Here is a 22,426-nt window from a genome sequence, read left to right as displayed (position 1 = left end):
AAAGTGCCACAGCTGAGTGTCCCGCTTCTTCCGCATCCTGCCAAGACCACTCCATCTGTAGGGGATACAATCAGCTCCACCTCCTTCGGGAAGCCCTTGTTCACAGTTTCCAAAGCAAGCCGCAGATGGGATGGATCCTGCTTAACACCTCGGCCCAGAACCCCTTGGATCTCCTTCTTCCTCCAGGTCCAAGACACCCATCTTAACAACCCTGTAGCCCCCAACTTGGCCCTAGCCGCCTCGACCTTGCCATTTTATACCCCACAATCGGGGCGTAGGGTTCTGAAGCCCAGGGTAGTTGGTGGGGAGGCAGCACGAGAGTGCAGGATGAGGTCGGGAAAAAAGACCTCGTCCGCTCACCGCCTGGCCCTTCCTCCTCCCGGCAGGCGAGCCGGGGAATCCCCGGCTGCACGGATAACCGCAGAGCCAAAGAAGTGGGCTTCTCTGCCCCGCCCGCCCAGCTCGCCGAGGGCGACGCGGCGCGCCTGCGCGGAAGAAGGCAGCGCCCACGGCGCATGCGCAGCGGTCACTCCTGCTATATATTAAGGCGCCGGCGATCGCGGCCTGAGGCTGCTCCTGGACAAGGGCAACGAACGGTTCGTTTGGACTTCTCGGCTTGAGTGCCCACCTCCTTCGTCGCCGCCTCCACAGAGTCCCCAGCGCAGGTGAGGGCCCGCGCGGTAGGTGCGGCGCCGGCCGGGGAAGCCCCCGCGTGTCCTGTCAGCCGGGGCACCTCTCCTCGGGGCGCTGGGACCCCATCCCCCACTGTCCGAGTCATCCGCCGCCTTGAGGTCAGCGTTTATCCTCCAGATCTTTTGCCTAGACGGCCGCCTCAGTTTCCCCCTTTCGGCCCCTTCCAGCTATTCCCGGTTGAACCCGCCGCTTTAGAATTCCCTTCTCATACCCCTCCCGTCATTCTCGAGACCTCGACCGCGGGTCACCTCTGACCCCCACTGCCCGAGTACTGCCTTCTTTCTCCAGACTCAACTCCCTCAACTTTATAGCCCCTTCGCGTCCCCAGTGAGTCCCAAGGCGCTGGTCCTCATACTCCTACCCTCGTTTGTGCCCCTCCTTTCTCAGTTATGCCCAGTTCTTCCCGCTGTGGGGACACGACCGCGGAGGAATCCTTGCTTCAGGGACTCGGGGGTATGCTGGACTCCTTCCTCGGGTTTAGGAGTGCTTTCGGGGATGCGGGGACCAGGAGAAAGTCAGGATCCCTAATAGTCTTCCCTGTCTGGATAGATGAGTGGTTTCTTCCCTAACATCCCTTCTCCACCTGGATGTAAGCCAAGATGTCTTATCTGCACTGTGCATCTCCCTAAGAAACCTCTGGCCTCCCAAACCTGTTTTTGACTTCTGCTTCATCCTTCTGCCCCCTTGGCTATGTACTGTCAGTATTTACTTCATTTGGTGAAGTTGCTTTGTGTAGAGCTGGGGAATGAAGAAGTTGGTGACCCGTGTAAAATGTGGTCACCATTCCTTAGCTGAGTCTCACATCAGTGCTGTCCTTAGGCATTTTTGAGGGAGAAGTGTTAGTATTCCAGGGTACCCTTTATATAAACTGCAGGTGACACCTGAATCCAATGAGCTTGCGGTGATATTTGCCTGATTATTAACAGCTGTTGATGTCACTCATCATCAGTCTTTCCACAGGAGCCAGCATACTTCTTGAACATGGAGACTGTTGTTCGCCGCTGCCCATTCTTATCCCGAGTCCCCCAGGCCTTTCTGCAGAAAGCAGGCAAATCTCTGTTGTTCTATGCCCAAAACTGCCCCAAGATGATGGAAGTTGGGGCCAAGCCAGCCCCTCGGGCATTGTCCACTGCAGCAGTACACTACCAACAGATCAAAGAAACCTCTCCGGCCAGTGAGAGTAAGTGTCACTGACAATGAAGGAGCAGGTACGGGTGTGTGTGCTCATTGGTAGACTAGAAGCAGTCCCCACAGTGGTGGTGAGGGCCACAGTCACTCACAAAGGGCTGCTCTGTGCACAGATTATCTCATATGATTGTCACCCCAAGGGTAGGCACTTTTAGCCTTTCCATCTTTAAAGGTGAAACAGTGGCCAGTGTTGCACATGGCAGGTTTTTGGATTGCATGTTAGTGTCTGTTGGGATTTTAGTGTTTCCTCAGTGCCTCGTTCACATAAATATTAAATTGGAGTGTTCTAATTTCCCTCATTAAACATTTGGCCTTCTAATTTCCCTCATTAAACATTTGGCCTTCAGCTTTTTATTTATTTAGTTTTTCTTTTTTGAGACAGAGTCTTGCTCTGTTCCCCAGGTTGGAGTGCAGTGATGCAATGTCGGCTTACTGCAACCTCCACCTCCCAGGTTCAAGCGATTCTCCTGCCTCAGCCTCCCAAATACCTGGAATTACAGGCATGCACCACCACACCTGGATAATTTTTGTACTTTTAGTAGGGTTTCACCTTGTTGGCCAGGCTTGTCCTGAACTCCTGACCTGATCCACCTGCTTCAGCCTCCCAGAGTGCTGGAATTACAGGCATGAGCCACCGTGCCTGGCACCTTTGGCTTTTTAAAGTAGTGACTTGTTTTTTTCCTTAAAAGTTTTTGTTTTATTGTGGTAAAACGCCCAAGAAAAGTTACCATTTTAAGCATTTAAAAATGTACAGTTCAGTGGTACATTCATATTGTTGTGTGACGATCACCACCATCCATCTCCAGAACTTTTTTTGTCTTCTCAAACTGAAATTCTATACCTATCAAACAGTAACTCTCCATTCCTCTCTCCCCAACCCCTGGCAACCACCAGTCTACTTTCTGTCTCTATGAATTTGGCTATTCTGGGTACCTCATATAAATGAAATCGTACAGTATTAGTGATTTTAAAAACAAATTTATCTTGGCTGTGTGCAGTGGCTCACTCCTGTAATCTGAGCGCTTTGGGAGGCTGAGGCGGTTGGATCATGTGAGGCCAGGAGTTCAAGACCAGCCTGGCCACGTAGTGAAACTCCATTGCTACAAAAAATACAAAAATCAGCTGGACGTGGTGATATACACCTGAAATCCCAGCTACTTGGGAGGCTGAGGCATGAGAATTGCTTGAAACCAGGAGGTAGAGGTTGCAGTGAGCTGAGATCATGCCATGTATCTTTATTTGTATATACATTTGTTGTTGTTGTTTTCAACAGAGACTGGAGTTGAATTTAGTTTGCTCTGGTTCTGCTAGGAGAGAACAAGGCTTTTCAGGTTCCACTTAATCCTAGAGAGTATTTTACAGGTTTTTCTTAGGCGTGTTCTCTGGGTGTGGGCTTGTAAGAAAAGAATTTTTGTTTTTCTTTAAGCAGAAAGGATTTAATCCTTTATAGGGTTTATTTTCAAGAGTTAGTTATGTCTTTTTTACCAGAATGCTTGCAATGGTTATGTTTTAAATGATAGGTTTTTTTTTCTTTTTCTAGACTTTAATGAATATGTATTACTTTTATAATAAATGAAGTTAACTTCAAAATAATTTTTTTGGCTTTCTTTTATAGAAGATTTTAATGAAAACTGTATTGAGACACCTTACCCAAGTTATAGGAAAGGCTAGCCAGTGACTCACAGGAGTATTCCAGAATGATGAAAAAAGACTTTTCTAGAAAGAAGGTGAATGAATTTGCTCAAGGGGAGAGGGAAGTCACTGTAACTAGAAGGATAATTACCAGCCAACTGTGTTAAGTCAGCAGACTTTGATGAATTTAGATGAGAAAGTAGATGAGGTATGTGAATGTGATATACCCCTATTTTTTCTTACTCTATTAGCAATCTAAAGACCTAAGTTTTAGCCTAATTTCTTTTGTTTAGAGAAAAACCAGTAGCTTTTATGTTAAGCAACAGCAAGCCTCTTTGTCAAGAATCTGTTTAAAAAATGTTAGCAGAGGCAGGATGTGGTGGCTCATGCCTGTAATTCCAGCACTTTGGGAGGCTGAGGCGGGAGGACTGCCTGAGCCTAGGAGTTTGATAGAAGCTAGGGCCACATAACAAGACTCCGTATCTACAAAAAGTTTAAAAAAAAAAAATTAGCTGGACACAATAGAACACCTGCAGTCCAAGCTACTTGGAGGGCTGAGGTGACAGGATCACTTGAGCCTGGAGGTCAAAGCTGCGGTTAGCTGTGATTGCACCACTGCACCCTAACCTGGTTGACAGAGTGAGATCCTGTTTCAAAAAAAAAAAAAGGAAAAGAAAATGTTAGCAGAGAAAAAACTGTGTGTGAATACTTCCAGTTACCTTACAGAGTGTGTCCTCTCATGAAATAAGCTGAGTGCAGTTGGGGTAGAAATTACTGGGAATGATCCAACTCAAGGATTCCAGGTTGTCTAAAACTAGAAAATGGTACTTTGTTGGATTTGTGAGGAGAAATACTATGGGTTTAAGAGGCAACTGGAATGTGCCAGTCAGCTCTTCACATGAGTATTGTTTCTTGTGAAGCAGATGAAAAACTAGAGAGATTAGCAGAACCTAATAAAAACAAGCTTGTGGCTGAGTGCAGTGGCTCACACCTATAATCCCAGCACTTCGGGAAGCCAAGGCAGGTGGATAACCTGAGGTCAGGAGTTCAAGACCAGCCTGGCCAAGGTGGTGAAACCCCATCTCTACTAAAAATACAAAAATTAGCCGGGCGTGGTAGTGCACACCTGTAATCCCAGCTACTTGGGAGGCTGAGACACGAAAATCACTTGAACCCGGGAGGCAGAGGTTGTAGTGAACCAAGATTGTGCCACTGCACTCCAATCTGGGGGACAGAGCAAGACTCCATCTTAGAAAAAACAAACAAACACAAACTTCTGTCTGGATGGTGGGGTAGAGTGAGTAAGTATTAAGTTTATCTTTGAGGCAATAAAAGAAAGAAATAAGTGGTTTTCTTACACACTGTGCAGCCAGATCTGATGCTTCACTTTTTCCATTTCCTCCCTCAGAAGACAAAACTGCCAAAGCCAAGGTCCAACAGGCTCCTGATGGATCCCAGCAGAGTCCAGATGGCACACAGCTTCCGTCTGGACACCCCTTGCCTGCCACAAGCCAGGGCACTGCAAGCAAATGCCCTTTCCTGGCAGCACAGATGAATCAGAGAGGCAGCAGTGTCTTCTGCAAAGCCAGTCTTGAGCTTCAGGAGGATGTGCAGGAAATGAATGCCGTGAGGAAAGGTAAGAGATGAGTCGTGAACCATTAGTGGTAGTGAAGAGGTCCTTTTAGTTCTTTTGGGCCATCAGATTTGTGTATGAGCTATCATTAGGGCAGTATTTATGGAAACACCTTCCTCTTTTAGGGCCAGAGAGGAAGGTCTTCAAGATAGACAGTCAAGGGACTATATTGCAAAAGTGGGACTTTCTGGTGTGTATGTAGGATGTGACAGGCTTTTATAGTAATTACTTAATTTCTTAAAATAACCTGCAGTCTTGAGCTGCTACCAGCTGCCTTTTGTCCCTTTGGTCTTTCCCATCATCTGGTGGGATAAAGATAGAAAACAATGGTTTTACTGCAGTAAGTGCTGGTCCTAGGGCTCCCAAGCTGGGTGTCTTACTGATGGTCATTGAATTGCAACCTTAACTCCACAATATATAGCTGTGGCTACATCTGCAGGGCACTCAAGGCTCCCCAAAAGCCTAACCAGCAGAAATTATGCATATGGCCAAAATTGTTTTCTATGAAGAAAATTGAGATTAAGACCAGGCTCAGTGGCTCACGCCTATAATCCCGGCACTTTGGAAGGGCTAGGCAGGTGGATCACTTGAGGCCAGGAGTTTAAGACCAGCCAGGCCAACATGGCGAAACCCCATCCCTACCAAAAATACAAAGATTAGCTGGGCATGATAGCACATGCCTATAGTCCCATCTACTCAGGAGGTTGAGGAGGGAGGATCATTTGAACCCAGGAGGCAGAGGTTGCAATGAGTCGAGATCGTGCCACTGCTCTCCAGCCTGGGTGACAGAATGGGACTCTGTCTCAAAAAAAAAAAAAAAAATCAAAAACCAGAAAATTGAGATTAGGATTGGGTTGGGGATGTTGTGGAGTGAATAAGACATGCCAACCAGCAGAGAAAGCTTTGGACTTTATTGTTCATTAAAGCAGGCCAGTAGCTCTGAAAACAACACCATGAGTCTGCCATTACAGTAACTAAAATAGAAGAGATGCTTTGTACACTCAGTTACAGCTAACTTTGGTTATGCTTGGCCTTTTTTGTGAACTAGGCAATAAACCATTTTTGACAGGATGTCTGGAAGATACTGTGAAATCAGAATAGAAAGTTGGTCCCATTTGTTTCTTGTTACTTTTGTTCCAGAGGTTGCTGAAACCTCAGCAAGCCCCAGTGTGGTTAGTGTGAAAACTGATGGAGGGGATCCCAGTGGGCTGCTGAAGAACTTCCAGGACATCATGCAAAAGCAAAGACCAGAAAGAGTGTCTCATCTTCTTCAAGATAACTTGCCAAAATGTAAGTCTTATTGTTATTTGCCTGATGTAGGAGATAATTTATAATTTAAATGTACATTAGATTAAATATAAAATTGCATGGTGAGGCTGAGCACAGTGGCTCATACCTGTAATCCCAGCACTTTGGGAGGCTGAGGCGGGAGATGATCACTTGAGGCCAGGAGTTTGAGACCAGCCTTGGCAACATAGCAAGACACTATCTCTACAAAAACAGTTTTTTAAATTAGCCAGGCATGATGGCTCACACCTATAGCCCCAGCTACCCAGGAGGCTAAGGTAGGAAGATTGCTTAAGCCCAGGACTTCAAGGTTCAGTGAGCTATGATCACGCTATTGTACTCCAGTCTGAATGACAGAGAGAGACTCTGTCTCTAGGAAAAACAAAAAATGTATGGTGAGTTGAGGCTTGAAAGGCATATCCCTTGCTTGCGTGAGCAGGTGCTTTTGGTTATGGTGACTACAGGTGCTGTTGGTAGCCTGCCTTCTGTCCTTTAATACCTACCATCTACACATGGCACTGGGCCAAACACTTGATATACAGTCTTTTTTTTTTGAGATGGAGTCTCGCTCTGTCTCCCAGGCTGGAGTGCAGTGGCCGGATCTCAGCTCACTGCAAGCTCCGCCTCCCGGGTTTACGCCATTCTCCTGCCTCAGCCTCCCGAGTAGCTGGGACTACAGGCGCCCGCCAACACGCCCGGCTAGTTTTTTTGTATTTTTTAGTAGAGATGGGGTTTCACCGTGTTAGCCAGGATGGTCTCGATCTCTTGACCTCGTGATCTGCCCGTCTCGGCCTCCCAAAGTGCTGGGATTACAGGCTTGAGCCACCGCGCCCGGCCAATATACAGTCTTATTTACTTACAAGATGAGGACATCAAATAACCTGCCCAGGATCTCCTTCAGTGGCCAAGCTGAGACTTGTTGTCTTTCACCAAAATGCAGTTGTGTTTCACAACTGTCATTCTCTCCTGTCTTTTGTTTGATTTTCAGCTGTTTCCACTTTTCAGTATGATCGTTTCTTTGAGAAAAAAATTGATGAGAAAAAGAATGACCACACCTATCGAGTTTTTAAAACTGTGAACCGGCGAGCACACATCTTCCCGATGGCAGATGACTATTCAGACTCCCTCATCACCAAAAAGCAGGTGTCAGTCTGGTGCAGTAATGACTACCTAGGAATGAGTCGCCACCCACGGGTGTGTGGGGCAGTTATGTAAGTAGCCCTTGGCTTTCAAATATTACTGGTGTTATTAGGCAAGCCAATGATGATGTATAGGGGTTGGATCTTTATGGAGGGAACATTCAGTAGCTGAATGCGTGCCACAGCAAAATACTATTCTTAGTTTCTGAAAAATATCTACAGATTATTTTTAAAGGAACTCTAATATGCAAGTAGCTGCTGGAGCCCCTTAGCTTGTGAGGGTTCAAGTTTATAGGCTCAATGACCACACATGTCAGTCCACTTTCTACCACTCTACAAGTGAGTGTGCCTTTAACACCAGGCAGTCTTGCACAGAGACATCCTTGGTTGTGGCTGTGAGAGGAGAAATACGAATCTAGCAGCGCTAGAGAAAAAGCTACTTCAAAAGACATGTTAAAAAGGATGTAGGTCCCATTACTCCTCCTTCAGGAGGCTTACCATCCTAGGGATGCTTGAGAGAGTGGCTTGCCAGATTCTCCAAAGGCTTGCTAAAGAGGTTTGAGGTTTAATTTAACCAGTTTGAGGTTTAATGATAGTGATATATCCTAACATTACATGACTGGCTTGCAGAGGGTAACCACCATCCAGAATGTCCCTCTAGAGTTTGTTTTTTCTTAAGATAACATGTTATTGGAAAGAATAATGTTTCTCAGAGAAAATAAACCTTAGTTTCTTAGACAAGAAACTCAGCTAATACCAAGCACTTACTGATTGTTAAATGAACACTTGTTCTTGATGATTCCTGGAGGTGTCATCACCCTAGTGTTGACACCTTCTCCCACCTAGTCTGAAGATGAAATCAGTTGAAATTTCTGACCCCAGGTTTCACAGTGAGAGAGTTGCTACATCAACATGTTTGAGTCTCCTGGATCCTAGAAAGAGGAAAAAATTCACATAGTGTTTAGAACCATGAGCTGTATTTTCTGGTTTTGTTTGTTTGTTTTTTTAAACAGGGACACTTTGAAACAACATGGTGCTGGGGCAGGTGGTACTAGAAATATTTCTGGAACTAGTAAATTCCATGTGGACTTAGAGCGGGAGCTGGCAGACCTCCATGGGAAAGATGCTGCACTCTTGTTTTCCTCGTGCTTTGTGGCCAATGACTCAACCCTCTTCACCCTGGCTAAGATGATGCCAGGTAAGGAAGCCTGGCATGGGTGCCTTAGAGTTTTTTGGGTTTCTTAGTAATAACAAGAAAATTGGCAACAAAGAAGGCTTACCAGAACCTCTCAATTGAAAATCAATCCTATCTGGGCATTTGTTCTGGGGTCAAGCATGAAATGCTAACTGTACATTATGGGTTCCAGGAGAACATGATACCAGTGAAAATTAAAACTTGAAACGTCTTGTCCTTGAGCTAATTGCCTCAAATATGTTTTATATTCTAAGATGATCCTTTGGAGAAGTCTCTAAATCATTTAGTTAGCTCTTGATTGAGTTTGGAGTGAGGCAGCCAGATTTAAGAGCAGATTAATTGCCTGCCACAAGGTTATTCTACACCTTTGGACCTTCTCACAGGGGAAGCACTAACTAGTTATTTTGCCAGGAAGAAACTGGCACACAGTGTCTTTTTCCTAATAGGCATTTTCAAAGCATCATTTCCAAGGAAAAGTCTGTCGTCTCTCTCTAGGAAATAATTTGTCTTTGATGCACGTGGCAATAAATAGCATTTTTGTTGTCTTAGGCTGTGAGATTTACTCTGATTCTGGGAACCATGCCTCCATGATCCAAGGGATTCGAAACAGCCGAGTGCCAAAGTACATCTTCCGCCACAATGATGTCAGCCATCTCAGAGAACTGCTGCAAAGATCTGACCCTTCAGTCCCCAAGATTGTGGCATTTGAAACTGTCCATTCAATGGATGGTAAGTGTGGACAGAAGTTCCTCTGAAATCTAAGATGAAAAACTAGGCCTGAACTCTTTAAAAGTATGGTGTTTTGTTGTGTTTTTTAATTTTATTTTTTTTCTTTTGAGACAGAGTCTCGCTCTGTTACCCAGGCTGGAGTGCAGTGGTGCAATCTCAACTCACTGCAAGCGCCGCCGCCCGAGTTCACACCATTCTCCTGCCTCAGCCTCCCGAGTAGCTGGGACTACAGGCGCCCGTCACCATGCCTGGCTAATTTATTTATTTATTTATTTATTTGAGACAGAGTCTCGCTCTGTCACCCAGGCTGGAGTGCAGTTTCACCATCTCGGCTCACTGCAAGCTCCGCCTCCTGGGTTCACACCATTCTGCTACCTCAGCCTCCAGAGTAGCTAGAACTACAGGCGCCCACCACCACGCCCGGCTAATTTTTTGTATTTTTAGTAGAGATGGAGTTTCACCATGTTAGTCAGGATGGTCTTGATCTCCTGACCTCGTGATCCGCCCGCCTCGGCCTCCCAAAGTGCTGGGATTACAGGCATGAGCCACCGTGCCCGGCTTGTTGTATTTTTTAATTATCTTTTCCTTTCTGCCAGGATTTTTGTTTTTTTTCTTCCAACTTTTAGGTTCAGTGGGTACATGTGTGGGTTTATTATATGGGTAAATTATGTGTCACAGGGGGTTGGTGTACAAATTATTTCATCACCCAGGTAATAAGCATAGTACCCAATAGGTAGTTCTTGATCTCACCCTCCTCCCACCCTCCACCCTCAAGTAGGCCCCCAGTGTCTTTGTTCCCTTCCATGTGTTCTCAATGTTTAGCTTCCACTTATAAGTGAGAACGCTATTTGGTTTTTCCGTTCCTGTATTAATTCACTTAGGATGGCCTCTAGTTTCACCCATATTGCTGTAAAGGACATGGTCTCGTTCTTTTTTTATTGCTGTGTGGTATTGCATTCTGCCAGGATTTTGTAATTGGTGGACTTTTTAAAATAGATTTGGGTGAAAGTGGATTTTCTATTCTGGCTTTCACTAGGCTCTGGGATCCCAGGTAACCTAGAAATTGGAGGAAGTTCATTTTCTTTCCAATATTAAAAATGATACCTTAGAATATAAGTTTGCATTGTTCTGACTCTAACCAAAACAGAAATTTCTGAAGTGGCAAGCTCTTCAGAGCAGTCTCTGGTCTTTCCTCAGGGGCAGTGTGCCCACTGGAAGAGCTGTGTGATGTGGCCCATGAGTTTGGAGCAATCACCTTTGTGGATGAGGTCCACGCAGTGGGACTGTACGGGGCTCGAGGCGGAGGGATTGGGGATCGGGATGGAGTCATGCCAAAAATGGACATCATTTCTGGAACACTTGGTATGTATACATTGCATTACATACACTAAAATTCCATTATCCTAATAAGGCCAAGGACTAACTAGTCTGACTGGGACCAGGTGAGGAGACAGTCTGGCAGCATATGAAGCCTGGGCCACTCTTTCTTTTGGCCCAGCTTAGTGGAATCCCTTGGGTCATGGAGGCATGGCTCTTAGAATCAAAGTAAACCCCACAGCCTAACACAACAGATAGACCATTTATTGCCATCTGAATTCATTTCAGACAGAGTTGTGGGTCTAGCCACATGCCATGGCAAGAGCCTGTACTCTCTGTGTCTCAGGTTGTTCTTAATTAAAAAGAAAAAAGAATTCTAGTATTTTCTCCTGGAGCACTTGTTAGGTTCAGGTGTTGTGAAGTGCTGAGCTCCGTGCCTCCCACATGGGAACGTTCCAATTCATCCTAGTTTTCCTCTGTTTTTCCTCATACAGAGGCTATGTCTTGTGGTAGGTGGGAGCTAGACTTTGGAGTCCTGCCGCCTCACTAATTGTGTGACCTTGGGTTGGTAGTTAACCTTTCTATACCTCGGTTTCATCATCAATATAATGGAGAAAACAATAGGACCTAAATCAGAAGTTTTGTGGAGAAGGTAAATAAGTTATATGCAAACAGTTACTATAGACATTCCCTCTGAGAACCTATGAGAACCCTAAAGAGATGAAAATTATATAAATTTGAAGTTTTGTTTTTTTTTTTTACCCAGCCTTAGCTGGGTAAAATTCCAGCCTCGGCCGGGCGCGGTGGCTCAAGCCTGTAATCCCAGCACTTTGGGAGGCCGAGACGGGCGGATCACGAGGTCAAGAGATCGAGACCATCCTGGCTAACACGGTGAAACCCCGTCTCTACTAAAAAATACAAAAAACTAGCCGGGCAAGGTGTCGGGCGCCTGTAGTCCCAGCTACTCAGGAGGCTGAGGCAGGAGAATGGCGTGAACCTGGGAGGCAGAGCTTGCAGTGAGCCGAGATCCGGCCACTGCATTCCAGCCTGGGCGACAGAGCGAGACTCCGTCTCAAAAAAAAAAAAAAAAAAATTCCAGCCTCTGGGATAATGTTCGCAGTGGGAAGATGGTGCAAGCACTGCAGAGCCAGTCTTGTTCCAAAGAGCACATGCAGTGCAGCTTTCAAAAGTGAGTAAGGCAGTTGGAAACCCATCTAGCAGTTAGTAAAATGCCAGTTTATAACCTGTGCTTGGTAAAGGAAGGGCAGGCTCTTTAAAAAGTGTCCTTCAGCACTGTCAAGGGGTGTGAGAACCTAGTGCCGACCCAGCGAGCCTGGGAGTTTGAAGGGCGGAACCCCTACCAGGAGAAAAGCACTTAATCATGTGTCCTAATTCAAGAAGCTCTTTTCTTTTTTCTTTCTTCTTTTTCTTTTTTTTTTGAGACAGAGTCTCACTCTATCGCCCAGGCTGGAGTGCAGTGGTGTGATCTCGGCTCACTGCAAGCTCCGCCTCCCGGGTTCATGCCATTCTCCTGCCTCAGCCTCCCAAGTAGCTGGGACTACAGGCACCTGGCACCACGCCTGGCTAATTTTTTGTATTTTTAGTAGAGACGGGGATTCACCGTGTTAGCCAGAATGGTCTCCATCTCCTGACCTCATGATCTGCCCACCTCAGCCTCCCAAAGTGCTGGGATTACAGGCGTGAGCCACTGCGCCCAGCCAGAAGCTCTTTTCTTTTAAGGATGTCTCCTGATGTGGGCTCTTTGAAGGTATGGTCATTGTGAGATGGAAAAGGCTGGAGAGAGAAACTTTGTACCATAGGAGATTGAACCAACTCGGCTTTGCATGTGGTTTTAGCAAAAGCATTAATTATAGAATGTGATGTTAAGATCTATGAAGACTCTTCTGGAGTTCTTTTTGTTTTTTGAGATAGGCTCTCACTTTGTCGCCCAGGTGTGATCACAGCTCACTGCAGCCTCCACCTCCTGGGCTCAAGTGATCCTCCCACCTCAACCTCCTGAATAACTGAGACTACAGGTGTATGCTAGCATGCCTGGGTAGTTTTTGTATTTTTAGTAGAAATGGGGTTTCACCATGTTGGCCAGGCTGGTCTCTAACTCCTGAGCTCAAGTGATCTGCGTACCTCGGCCTCCCAAAGTGCTGGGACTACAGGTGTGAGCCACGGCACCTGGCCTCTTCTGGAGTTTTTAATCCTGAAACTTGAGATGCAGATTATACAAAAGGACTCAGTGAGAATTGAAAACCAAGTCTGGCCCTAAATCAATCCTAACAGGCTCTGAGTTTTCATATTTGTCTAGCAAATGCATTAATTGTCCAGAGTTTTGTTCTTAACTAAGTAGGAAATAACACCAGTCACACCAAAACAGTTAACGCCTTAGCTGGGTAAAATTCCAGCCTCTGGGATAATGTTCGCAGTGGGAAGATGGTGCAAGCACTGCAGAGCCAGTCTTGTTCCAAAAAGCACATGCAGTGCAGACGTGGGGAGTGGAGCTGTGCTGGCTGTCAGAGCAGCAAGCCTGAGTGAGAAAGGGAAAGGAGAATAAGATGGTGGGAAGGGAGGCAGCAGCAGGGTATTTGGGCACACTGGGACCCACTGAGGTGTCAGGTCTGATTGGAAGACCTGCATTTTGATCCTGGTTAGACACCAGCTTGGCCATATGACTTTGGGCAAGACCCTTTTGTAACCTTCCTTAGCTTTTTTACCCTTTTAAAAATGAGTAGCCAGGCACAATAGCTCACACCTGTAATCCCAGCACTTTGGGAAGCTGAGACAGGAGGATCACTTAAGCCCAGGAGTTTGAGACCAGCCCTGGGCAATGAAGCATGGACTCCTCTCTACACAAAATAAAAATTTAAAAAATTAGCCAGGCATGATGGTGTACACCTGTACCAGCTACTTGGGAGGCTGAGGTGGAAGGAATACTTGAGCCCAGGAGGTTGAGGCTGCAGAGAGCTATGATCATCCCACTGCACTCCAGCCTGGGTGACAGAGCAAGACCCTGTCTCTAAAAAAAAGGATGATTAGATATCCTTTTATAGTCATGCATTGTGTAACGATGGGAGATACGTTCTGAGACTTGCATCACTAGGCAATTTCATCATTGTGCAAACACCATAGAGTGTACTTACATAAACCTAGATGGTATAGCCTACTGCACACCTAGGCTTTGTGGTATGGCCTGTTGCTCCTAGGCTGCAAACCTGTACAACATGTTACTGTATTGGATACTGTAGGCAACACCATGGTATTTGTGTATCTAAACATACCTAAACATAGAAAAGGTACAGTAAAAATACAGTATTATAATCTTATGAGAGCACCATCATATATGTGGTCGTTATTGACTGAGACATCATTAATGTGGTGCATGACTACACCAATCAGTCCGGAAACAAATTAAGAAGATAAGGAGAAAAGTCAGTGCTTTGAGGCTACAACACCTTGCTGTGTCCATTTAGAGGCTATTGCTGTAATTAATGAAGCTGTCTCCTCCCAGGCAAAGCCTTTGGCTGTGTTGGAGGGTACATCGCCAGCACGAGTTCTCTGATTGACACGGTACGGTCCTATGCTGCTGGCTTCATCTTCACCACCTCTCTGCCACCCATGCTGCTGGCTGGAGCCCTGGAGTCTGTGCGGATCCTGAAGAGCGCTGAGGGACGGGTGCTTCGCCGCCAGCACCAGCGCAACGTCAAGCTCATGAGACAGATGCTAATGGATGCCGGCCTCCCTGTTGTCCACTGCCCCAGCCACATCATCCCTGTGCGGGTAATGGCGTGTCTCTGATCGGACTTGCTGTGGGCTGTGCCTCTACACATGATGTACGGATGTTCTGCTTCATACCTTCCTGAAGTTGGGCTTGAGAGGGGTGACTGCCAGGGAGGGATTGTAGCCAGCCACCCTCTGTCATGTTTCCGCCATTGGCTGACTTCACCATGAGAAGAAAGCCTTTGAACCCAGCAGGCTGGGGCAGAAGTTCCCTCTCCAGAGCACTGACCTTAACAGGGTAAACACAGAGCTTGTATCTGGAAAGCTCCAGAAGCCTGAGCTTGGCCAGCTTTGAAGTATGGCTTTCTACTTAGTAAATTTCAAAATAGGTTTTGCCCTTCCCACTACAAATGGTAGCACTGTTGATGTCACAGTTAAATTAGTATAATGAATACAGCTAGTATAACCGAATCTAGATTATACATCCTGGGTATGAGAGTCTGCTGGTACTAATGGAACCAGTGTTTTCTCATTAAAAATGTATTTCTTTTTAATAAGGTTTTGGTTCTCTGGTCTTCACAAAACAACACTGGCTCCTTTTAAATGACAGGTGTTTGGGCAGCGCTTTCCCTCTGCCCCAAGCTTGCATATGTTGCTACAGTCTGGTCTTGAGCCTGAGTGTTGTGGGGACTGTGTTCGTTAGAATCTCTGCTAAGAGGTAGTCCTTCCTGTTGTGACCTTACCTTCTGCTCTCATTGAACTTAGGTTGCAGATGCTGCTAAAAACACGGAAGTCTGTGATGAACTAATGAGCAGACATAACATCTATGTGCAAGCAATCAATTACCCTACCGTGCCCCGGGGAGAAGAGCTCCTACGGATCGCCCCTACCCCTCACCACACACCCCAGATGATGAACTACTTCCTTGGTGAGTACCTTTGCAGTGTTTATAATTGAAGCCCTTCAGAGGCATTCAGATTTGTTTCTTCTTCTTTTTTTAGTTTTTTTTTTGTTTGTTTGTTTTTGTTTTTGAGATGGAGTCTCGCTCTTTTGCCCAGGCTGGAGTGCAGTGGCGTGATCTTGGCTCACTGCAAGCTCCGCCTTCCGGGTTCACGCCATTCTCCTGCCTCAGCCTCCTGAGTAGCTAGGAATACAGGCACCTGCCACCACGCCTGGCTAATTTTTTGTATTTTTGGTAGAGACGGGGTTTCATCGTGTTAGCCAGGATGGTCTCGATCTCCTGACCTCGTGATCCGCCCGCCTCGGCCTCCCAAAGTGCTGGGATTACAGGCGTGAGCCACGGTGCCTGTTTCTTCTTTTTCCCAGTAACTAAGCATGCCCTCAAATGGTTCAAAACCCTAAACGATATTTATTGTCTGATTCACATCAAGAGGGTGGAGTGTCATTTTGGGAGCTCTGAGGGAGCCTGGGAATCTGCTCAGTGTTCCCAGTGCCCCCTTGTCTACATGGCTGAAGGATACACGGTAATGACTTGCAGGGAGAAAAGGCCTCTGAAGGCTTGAGTCCCTGCTGGTCCCCCAGAGTCCAGCTCACATTTGTCTTCGCCACTGCCCTCTACTCCATGACGTTGTATAATCCTTGAATAACCCCACACGTAATCCCCTCTGATAAGAGGAATTGCTCAACATTTTCAACTGCCCCGTGCTTCTATACTGCCCCACCCATGTCCAACCTAAAGGCAGAGACAGAAGGGGGCTGTTAGCCACAGGTCACCTCTGCCTCAAAGGTACATTGCCCTCCCAAGCCCGCCCAGCATGGCTCAGCTTCCTCATGGGCTCTCTGTTCTATTGGAAATGCTGGGTTTAAACTGTCATGTGGCAGTGTTGGAGCAGCTTCTTCCCTACAGGTCTGTGAAATCAAGCCCAACTCGGGGTTTTATTTTTCTCTTTATTTATTTTTATGAAAGCCTTAAAATTTTTATAAAAGCCTTATCTCAATAGAGATATAACTCACATACCATAAAATTCACCCTTTAAAGTATCCAAGTCCATGATTTTTAAATACACTCCCAGTGTTATGCAACCATCTCTTCTATCTGATTCTAGAACATTTTCATCGCCTCAGGCCCCGCTGCCCGTTAGGAGTCACTCCTCTTTTCCCCATCCCCAGCCCCTGTCAACCACGGGTCTTTCTGTCTCTGTGGATTTGCCTTTTCTGGACCTTGTGTCTAAGTGGAAGCATATGGCGTGTGTTCCTTTGTGTCTGCCTTCTTCCAGCATCATGTCTGCAAAGCTCATCCATGCTGTAGCATTCATCAGCACTTCATTTCTTTCTGTTATCAAATAACCTTCCATTGTACAGATTTACCACATTTTATTTATCCATCTATTGGTGGACATTTGGTTGTTTCTCTTGTTAACTGTTATGACTAATGCTGCTATGAACATTTGTGTATGAGTGTTTATGTGGACATATGTATTCATTTCTTTTGTGTATATTACTCCCTTTAATATTTAAAAACTGTTTCTCCTCAGAGAATCTGCTGGTCACGTGGAAGCAAGTGGGGCTGGAACTGAAGCCGCATTCCTCAGCTGAGTGCAACTTCTGCAGGAGGCCACTGCATTTTGAAGTGATGAGTGAAAGAGAGAAGTCCTATTTCTCAGGCTTGAGTAAGTTGGTATCTGCTCAGGCCTGAGCATGACCTCAATTATTCCACTTAACCCCAGGCCATTATCATATCCAGATAGTCTTCAGAGTTGTCTTTATATGTGAATTAAGTTATATTAAATTTTAATCTATAGTAAAAACATAGTCCTGGAAATAAATTCTTGTTTAAGTGGTGGCTCTTTCTGCTATTGGCTACTGAATAAAATTCTTCATTGACTGGACACAGTGGCTCACACCTGTAATCACAATACTTGGGAGGCCAAAGCAAGAAGATCACTTGAGGCCAGAGTTTGAAGCTGCAGTGAGCCACGATTGCTCCACTGCACTCCAGCCTGGGTGACAGAGCAAGACTGCCTCTAAAATAAAAAATAATAATTGTCATCATCCCTTTAAGTTCAGTCTGTATTCTAGGAATGAATAAGCTGAATAAAGTACTGGAGCTCTGGTAATGGCTTCAGAGCAGGAGAGGCAGAACCTCCCACAGCTTGAACCCTGCTACCTCCTTAATGCCTACTGTATCCAGTGGCTGACCCAGCTGCACCCGGCAACTGAACGGTTTTGAAAGAGTGACACCACCTTGGCGGCTGGTTTCACTTTAAACTTCTCACTTCATATCTTCAATGGACAGTGCTGCGTCGCAGTCCTGCTACAGCTGCCTCCCCCTGACTTTCCCTTTTAGCTACTGCCTTGACCCCATTTTTCCCTGTGAAAGTTTGGGCATCAGAAGACTGGCTTGTCTGTCACCACCCCATCCTCCAGCCTGTCAGCTTCCTGCACCTGTAGTTGTGTCCCATCCAGCAAAAGCAGAGGGGTTTGTGCTCCTCACCCTGCCTCTCTCCATTTGTATTTCAGGTCCTGTTGCTTCTTGCACGGTCCTACAACCATCTCTTTGCTGCAAAATTTCTCCCCCTCTGCTGGTTCGTTCTCCTTGGCCAGCAGAGGCTTTGTCCCCCTTCTGAAAAATAAGCTTGTTCTGTCTAGACCCTCTTCTTGCTCCCCCTGCCTCTCTGTGCTGCCCCTGTTCTGGGCAGTCACCCTTTCATCCCTGTTCTCTAGGAAGGCTGCTCATTTCTCACATCTGTCTCTTATCTTGCCAAGTCCAGTGGCCAGTTCTGTCTTCCTTTGTTGGATCTCAGTGATATTTGCAGTGGTTGTCCTTGGCCTTTTTGAAGCTTCTCCTCTAAGCTGTGCCACTAACCTCTGCTGATTGTTTTCTCCCTACCTCATGAGCTGGTCCTTGCTCCATTTGACTGGGTCTTCCTGTGAATGTTGATGGCCCCACCAGGCTGGTCTCTTAACTGTACTCAACTCCCCACCCAGCCCTGGGCTTTTTTTTTTTTTTTTTTTTTTTGAGACGGAATCTTGCTCTGTCGCCCAGGCTGGAGTGCAGTAGCCAGATCTCGGCTCACTGCAAGCTCCGCCTCCTGGGTTTACGCCATTCTCCTGCTTCAGCCTCCCGAGTAGCTGGGACTACAGGCCCCCGCCACCTCGCCCGGCTAGTTTTTTTTGTATTTTTTAGTAGAGATGGGGTTTCACTGGGTTAGCCAGGATGGTCTCGATCTCCTGACCTTGTGATCCACCCGTCTCGGCCTCCCAAAGTGCTGGGATTACAGGCTTGAGCCACCGCGCCCGGCCCAGCCCTGGGCTTTAAGCTGCATCTGTGCACTGCCATCTATCCCTGGGTGTCAAACAGGCACCTCCAACCACACAGGCACGGAGGGCACCCCGAGTCTGCTGCCCCTCCCTGTCTGGTCTTCTCCTTTCCTTATCTGCCCAAACACCAGACCTCTCCTGTGGAAATCAACCCTTTCCCTCCCATGCACACTACTAGCAAGTCCTCTACTAGCAAGTTCCACCTCTGAAGTGAATCTCAGGCCAGGCCACATCTCATCCCCTCCTCTGCCACCATCCTTGTCATGCCTCCATATGGCATCTGCCCGACTCACCCCAAGAGCAGCCTGAAAGATCTTTTAAAAATAAAATCAGATCATGTCCCTACCTGGCAGAAAACTTTCCTAGGTCTTCCAGTCACACTCAGATTAATTCAGGCTGGGCATGGTGGCTGATACCTGTAATCCCAGCACTTTGGGAGGCTGAGGTAGGAGAATTGTTTGAGCCCAGGGGTTTGTGAGAGTAGCCTGGGCAACAATGGGAAATCCCATCTCTACAGATAATTTAAAAATTAGCCAGGTGTGGTGATGCACACCTGTATAGTCCAGCTGCTCGGGAGGCTGAGGTGGGAGGATCGTTTGAGCCCGGGGAGTCGAGGCTGCAGTGAGCTGAGACTGCACCACTGCACTCCCGCCTGGGAAAGTGAGATCCTGACTCAAAAACCGTAGGCCGGGCACGGTAGCTTAGGCCTGTAAGTAATCTCAGCACTTTGGGAGGGCAAGGCGGGTGAATCACTTGAGGTCAGGAGTTTGAGACCAGCCTGGCCAACATGGTGAAACCCCGTCTCTACTAAAAATACAAAAAATTGGCCAGGTGTGGTGGCACGCACCTGTAATCTCAGCTACTCAGAAGGCTGAGGCAGGAGAATTGCTCGAGCCCAGGAGGCGGAGGTTGCAGTGAGCCAAGATCATGGCACTGCACTCCAGCCTGGGTGATAGAGTGAACTCCATCTCAAAACAAAACAAAACCCTAAACTCCTCACACAGGCTGGCAAAGTTGGGATCAAGGTCCCATCCAGTTCTCCAGACCCATCTCCCATCCTACCCTTGTTTGTTCACTGGGGGCCTCAAATACCTAGGTTCTGTGCAACTTCCAGGCCCTGGTGTAAGCCATTCTTTCTCTGCCAGGATGCTTCTCCCCTGGATCATGGTGTGGCTGCCTCTCTTCACTCAAACAAGGGTCCCCAAGGAGACCCCCATTGAGCATGCCGGCTAGGGCAGACCGTCTTGCAGTCTCACCGTTGCTTGGCCTCTGACATGACGCCCTTCAGAGCTCTGGTCACCACCCACAATGACTTTTCCCCTGCTGGCCATTTGCCCTGTTGTAATGTCATCTGCCTGACGACAGGTGCCTGTCTTCTCACTTCCGTGTCCTCAAAGTCCAGCACAGTGCCTGATACATAGTGGGTGCTAAACATATGTGTACTGAATGAATGAAAAAGAAACCCAATGGCAACAGGTCAAGTTCACTAGAAAGACAGAGAGTTGAAGCAAAACCAAGCAGCTGGAGTTGAGCAGAGTCCTTTGACCTCGCCTCCCTTCTCGTAGCTCTAGAAACAGCAGCTGTGTTTTCTCCTCTCTGGACAGAGTTGGGCTGGCTGCCAGGAAGCTGGCAGCAGGCCTGGGGCACACACCCTGAGAGCTCCGCTGAGTCACAGTCCCATCAGATAAAACCATACACCTAGGCAGGCTACAGGGCTTGATGAAAACCACATCACCACCGAATCATGATTCGGTTCCTTCCTGCTCAGGAAACGGGCCTCGCTCAGCATTCCCAGCTCTGCTGCCTCGCAGGAGCTTTCAGGGCTTTCTATGGTCCCTCTCATTTCCACACCCAGGACCCCAGCACCTCCCTTCCTTCAAATGGGATTGTTTTCCTCCAGCTGGGGTAATGTTGCTACCTGAATGCTTAGGAAGATCCACTCCTCCTTTGTAAGACCCAGAAGCAAGGCACTCAGGCGCATGTGCCCCTCCCTGCTTCTTGGGGTTATGAGAACAAAGGACCAGGTGACCTGCAGGAAGTAGGCCGGATTCGTGAACTGCTTAAAAATGGGGGTTTGGGCCCAGCTCCATGGCTCAAGCCTGTAATCCCAAAATTCTGGGAGGCCAAAGCAGGTGGATCACTTGAGGTCAGGAGTTCGAAACCAGCCTGGGCAACATGATGAAACCGCATCTCTACTAAAAATACAATAAATTAGTCAGGGGTGGTGGTGCATACTTGTAATCCCAGCTACTTGGGAGGCTGAGGCAGGAGAATCACTTGAACCCAGGAGGCGGAGGTTGCGGTGAGCCAAGATCACACCACTGCATTCCAGCCTGGGCAACAGAATGAGACTCCATCTTAAAAAAAAAAAAAAAAGGAAGTTTGGCTTTTGCAAGCAACTCTCATGTGAAACTACAATGTCATGAAAGTTCTCTAAGGATATTTAGAAGCTGACGGTATTAAATAAGGTGTCCTAAAGGGAAAAGGGCAAACTGTATTTGAAATCTTAGGCCGGGCGCGGTGGCTCAAGCCTGTAATCCCAGCACTTTGGGAGGCCGAGACGGGCGGATCACAAGGTCAGGAGATCAAGACCATCCTGGCTAACCCAGTGAAACCCCGTCTCTACTAAAAAATACAAAAAACTAGCCGGGCGAGGTGGCGGTCGCCTGCAGTCCCAGCTACTCGGGAGGCTGAGGCAGGAGAATTGCGGCGAGCCCAGGAGGTGGAGGTTGCGGTGAGCCAAGATCACACCACTGCATTCCAGCCTGGGCAACAGAATGAGACTCCATCTTAAAAAAAAAAAAAAAAGGAAGTTTGGCTTTTGCAAGCAACTCTCATGTGAAACTACAATGTCATGAAAGTTCTCTAAGGATATTTAGAAGCTGACGGTATTAAATAAGGTGTCCTAAAGGGAAAAGGGCAAACTGTATTTGAAATCTTAGGCCGGGCGCGGTGGCTCAAGCCTGTAATCCCAGCACTTTGGGAGGCCGAGGTGGGCGGATCACGAGGTCAGGAGATCGAGACCATCCTGGCTAACCCGGTGAAACCCCGTCTCTACTAAAAAATACAAAAAACTAGCTGGGCGAGGTGGCGGGCGCCTGTAGTCCCAGCTACTCGGGAGGCTGAGGCAGGAGAATGGCGTGAACCCGGGAGGCGGAGCTTGCAGTGAGCTGATATCCGGCCACAGCACTCCAGCCTGGGCAACAGAGCGAGACTCCGTCTCAAAAAAAAAAAAAAAAAAAAAAAAAAAGAAAGAAATCTTAGTGAACAGACATTCCTCACCTTGAAGTTTTCCTCCTATCAGGTTGCCTGAGTCTCCTGCCTGCTCCTCTGCTTCCTCATCTTAGGGAGCACTCTCTGCCCTGGTCCTGCTTCCATAGAAAGCTGTTGCCCCAGCTTCATGTGCCTCTAATACAACCACATCTGAACCCTGTCAGTGCCCTGGAAGGGGTCCCTGGCCCAGAGGATCATTGGGTGGAGAGAGAAACACTGAAGCCGCATCAGTTGAGGGTCCTGCGTGTAAATCCCATCACCTAATAATAACTGAGGCCCTACTCAGTGTTTCAGACCTTTACCCATTTTTTTTTTTTTTCTTTTTTTTTTTTT

At 47.1% G+C, this 22,426-nt stretch overlaps 1 protein-coding gene across 4 annotated transcripts; it reads left to right on the top strand.

Moving 5' to 3' along the window:
• Positions 1-486: 486 nt before the first annotated feature.
• Positions 487-17,325, top strand: ALAS1 (5'-aminolevulinate synthase 1). 4 transcript variants are annotated; one of them, XM_011986236.1, is made up of 12 exons: positions 493-665; positions 1,081-1,282; positions 1,654-1,873; positions 4,922-5,149; positions 6,287-6,436; positions 7,422-7,644; positions 8,586-8,770; positions 9,317-9,496; positions 10,694-10,858; positions 14,331-14,599; positions 15,305-15,467; positions 17,035-17,325. In XM_011986236.1, the coding sequence occupies exons 3-12, from the start codon at positions 1,675-1,677 to the stop codon at positions 17,193-17,195; spliced, it is 1,923 nt and encodes a 640-aa protein (XP_011841626.1). In that variant the 5' UTR covers positions 493-665; positions 1,081-1,282; positions 1,654-1,674; the 3' UTR covers positions 17,196-17,325. The 4 variants fall into 4 exon arrangements, with proteins under 4 accessions (XP_011841624.1, XP_011841626.1, XP_011841623.1 ...); XM_011986233.1 differs by having other exon boundaries at positions 1,643-1,873; XM_011986234.1 differs by lacking the exon at positions 1,081-1,282 and having other exon boundaries at positions 487-665; positions 1,643-1,873.
• The last annotated feature ends 5,101 nt before the right edge of the window (positions 17,326-22,426 follow it).

The sequence above is a fragment of the Mandrillus leucophaeus genome, unplaced genomic scaffold (genome assembly GCF_000951045.1).
Source record: "Mandrillus leucophaeus isolate KB7577 unplaced genomic scaffold, Mleu.le_1.0 Scaffold296, whole genome shotgun sequence".
Taxonomy (NCBI): domain Eukaryota; kingdom Metazoa; phylum Chordata; class Mammalia; order Primates; family Cercopithecidae; genus Mandrillus; species Mandrillus leucophaeus.
Note: the sequence above shows the minus strand (reverse complement) of the source record. Positions and strands in the feature narration are given on the sequence as shown.

Excerpts from the sequence above, each read along its gene's own strand:
- ALAS1 (XM_011986233.1), top strand. The coding sequence starts at position 1,243 with ATGAGTGGTTTCTTCCCTAACATCCCTTCTCCACCTGGAT. Across the intron at positions 5,150-6,286 it reads AATGAATGCCGTGAGGAAAG|AGGTTGCTGAAACCTCAGCA; the intron begins GTAAGAGATGAG and ends CTTTTGTTCCAG. Across the intron at positions 9,497-10,693 it reads AACTGTCCATTCAATGGATG|GGGCAGTGTGCCCACTGGAA; the intron begins GTAAGTGTGGAC and ends GTCTTTCCTCAG.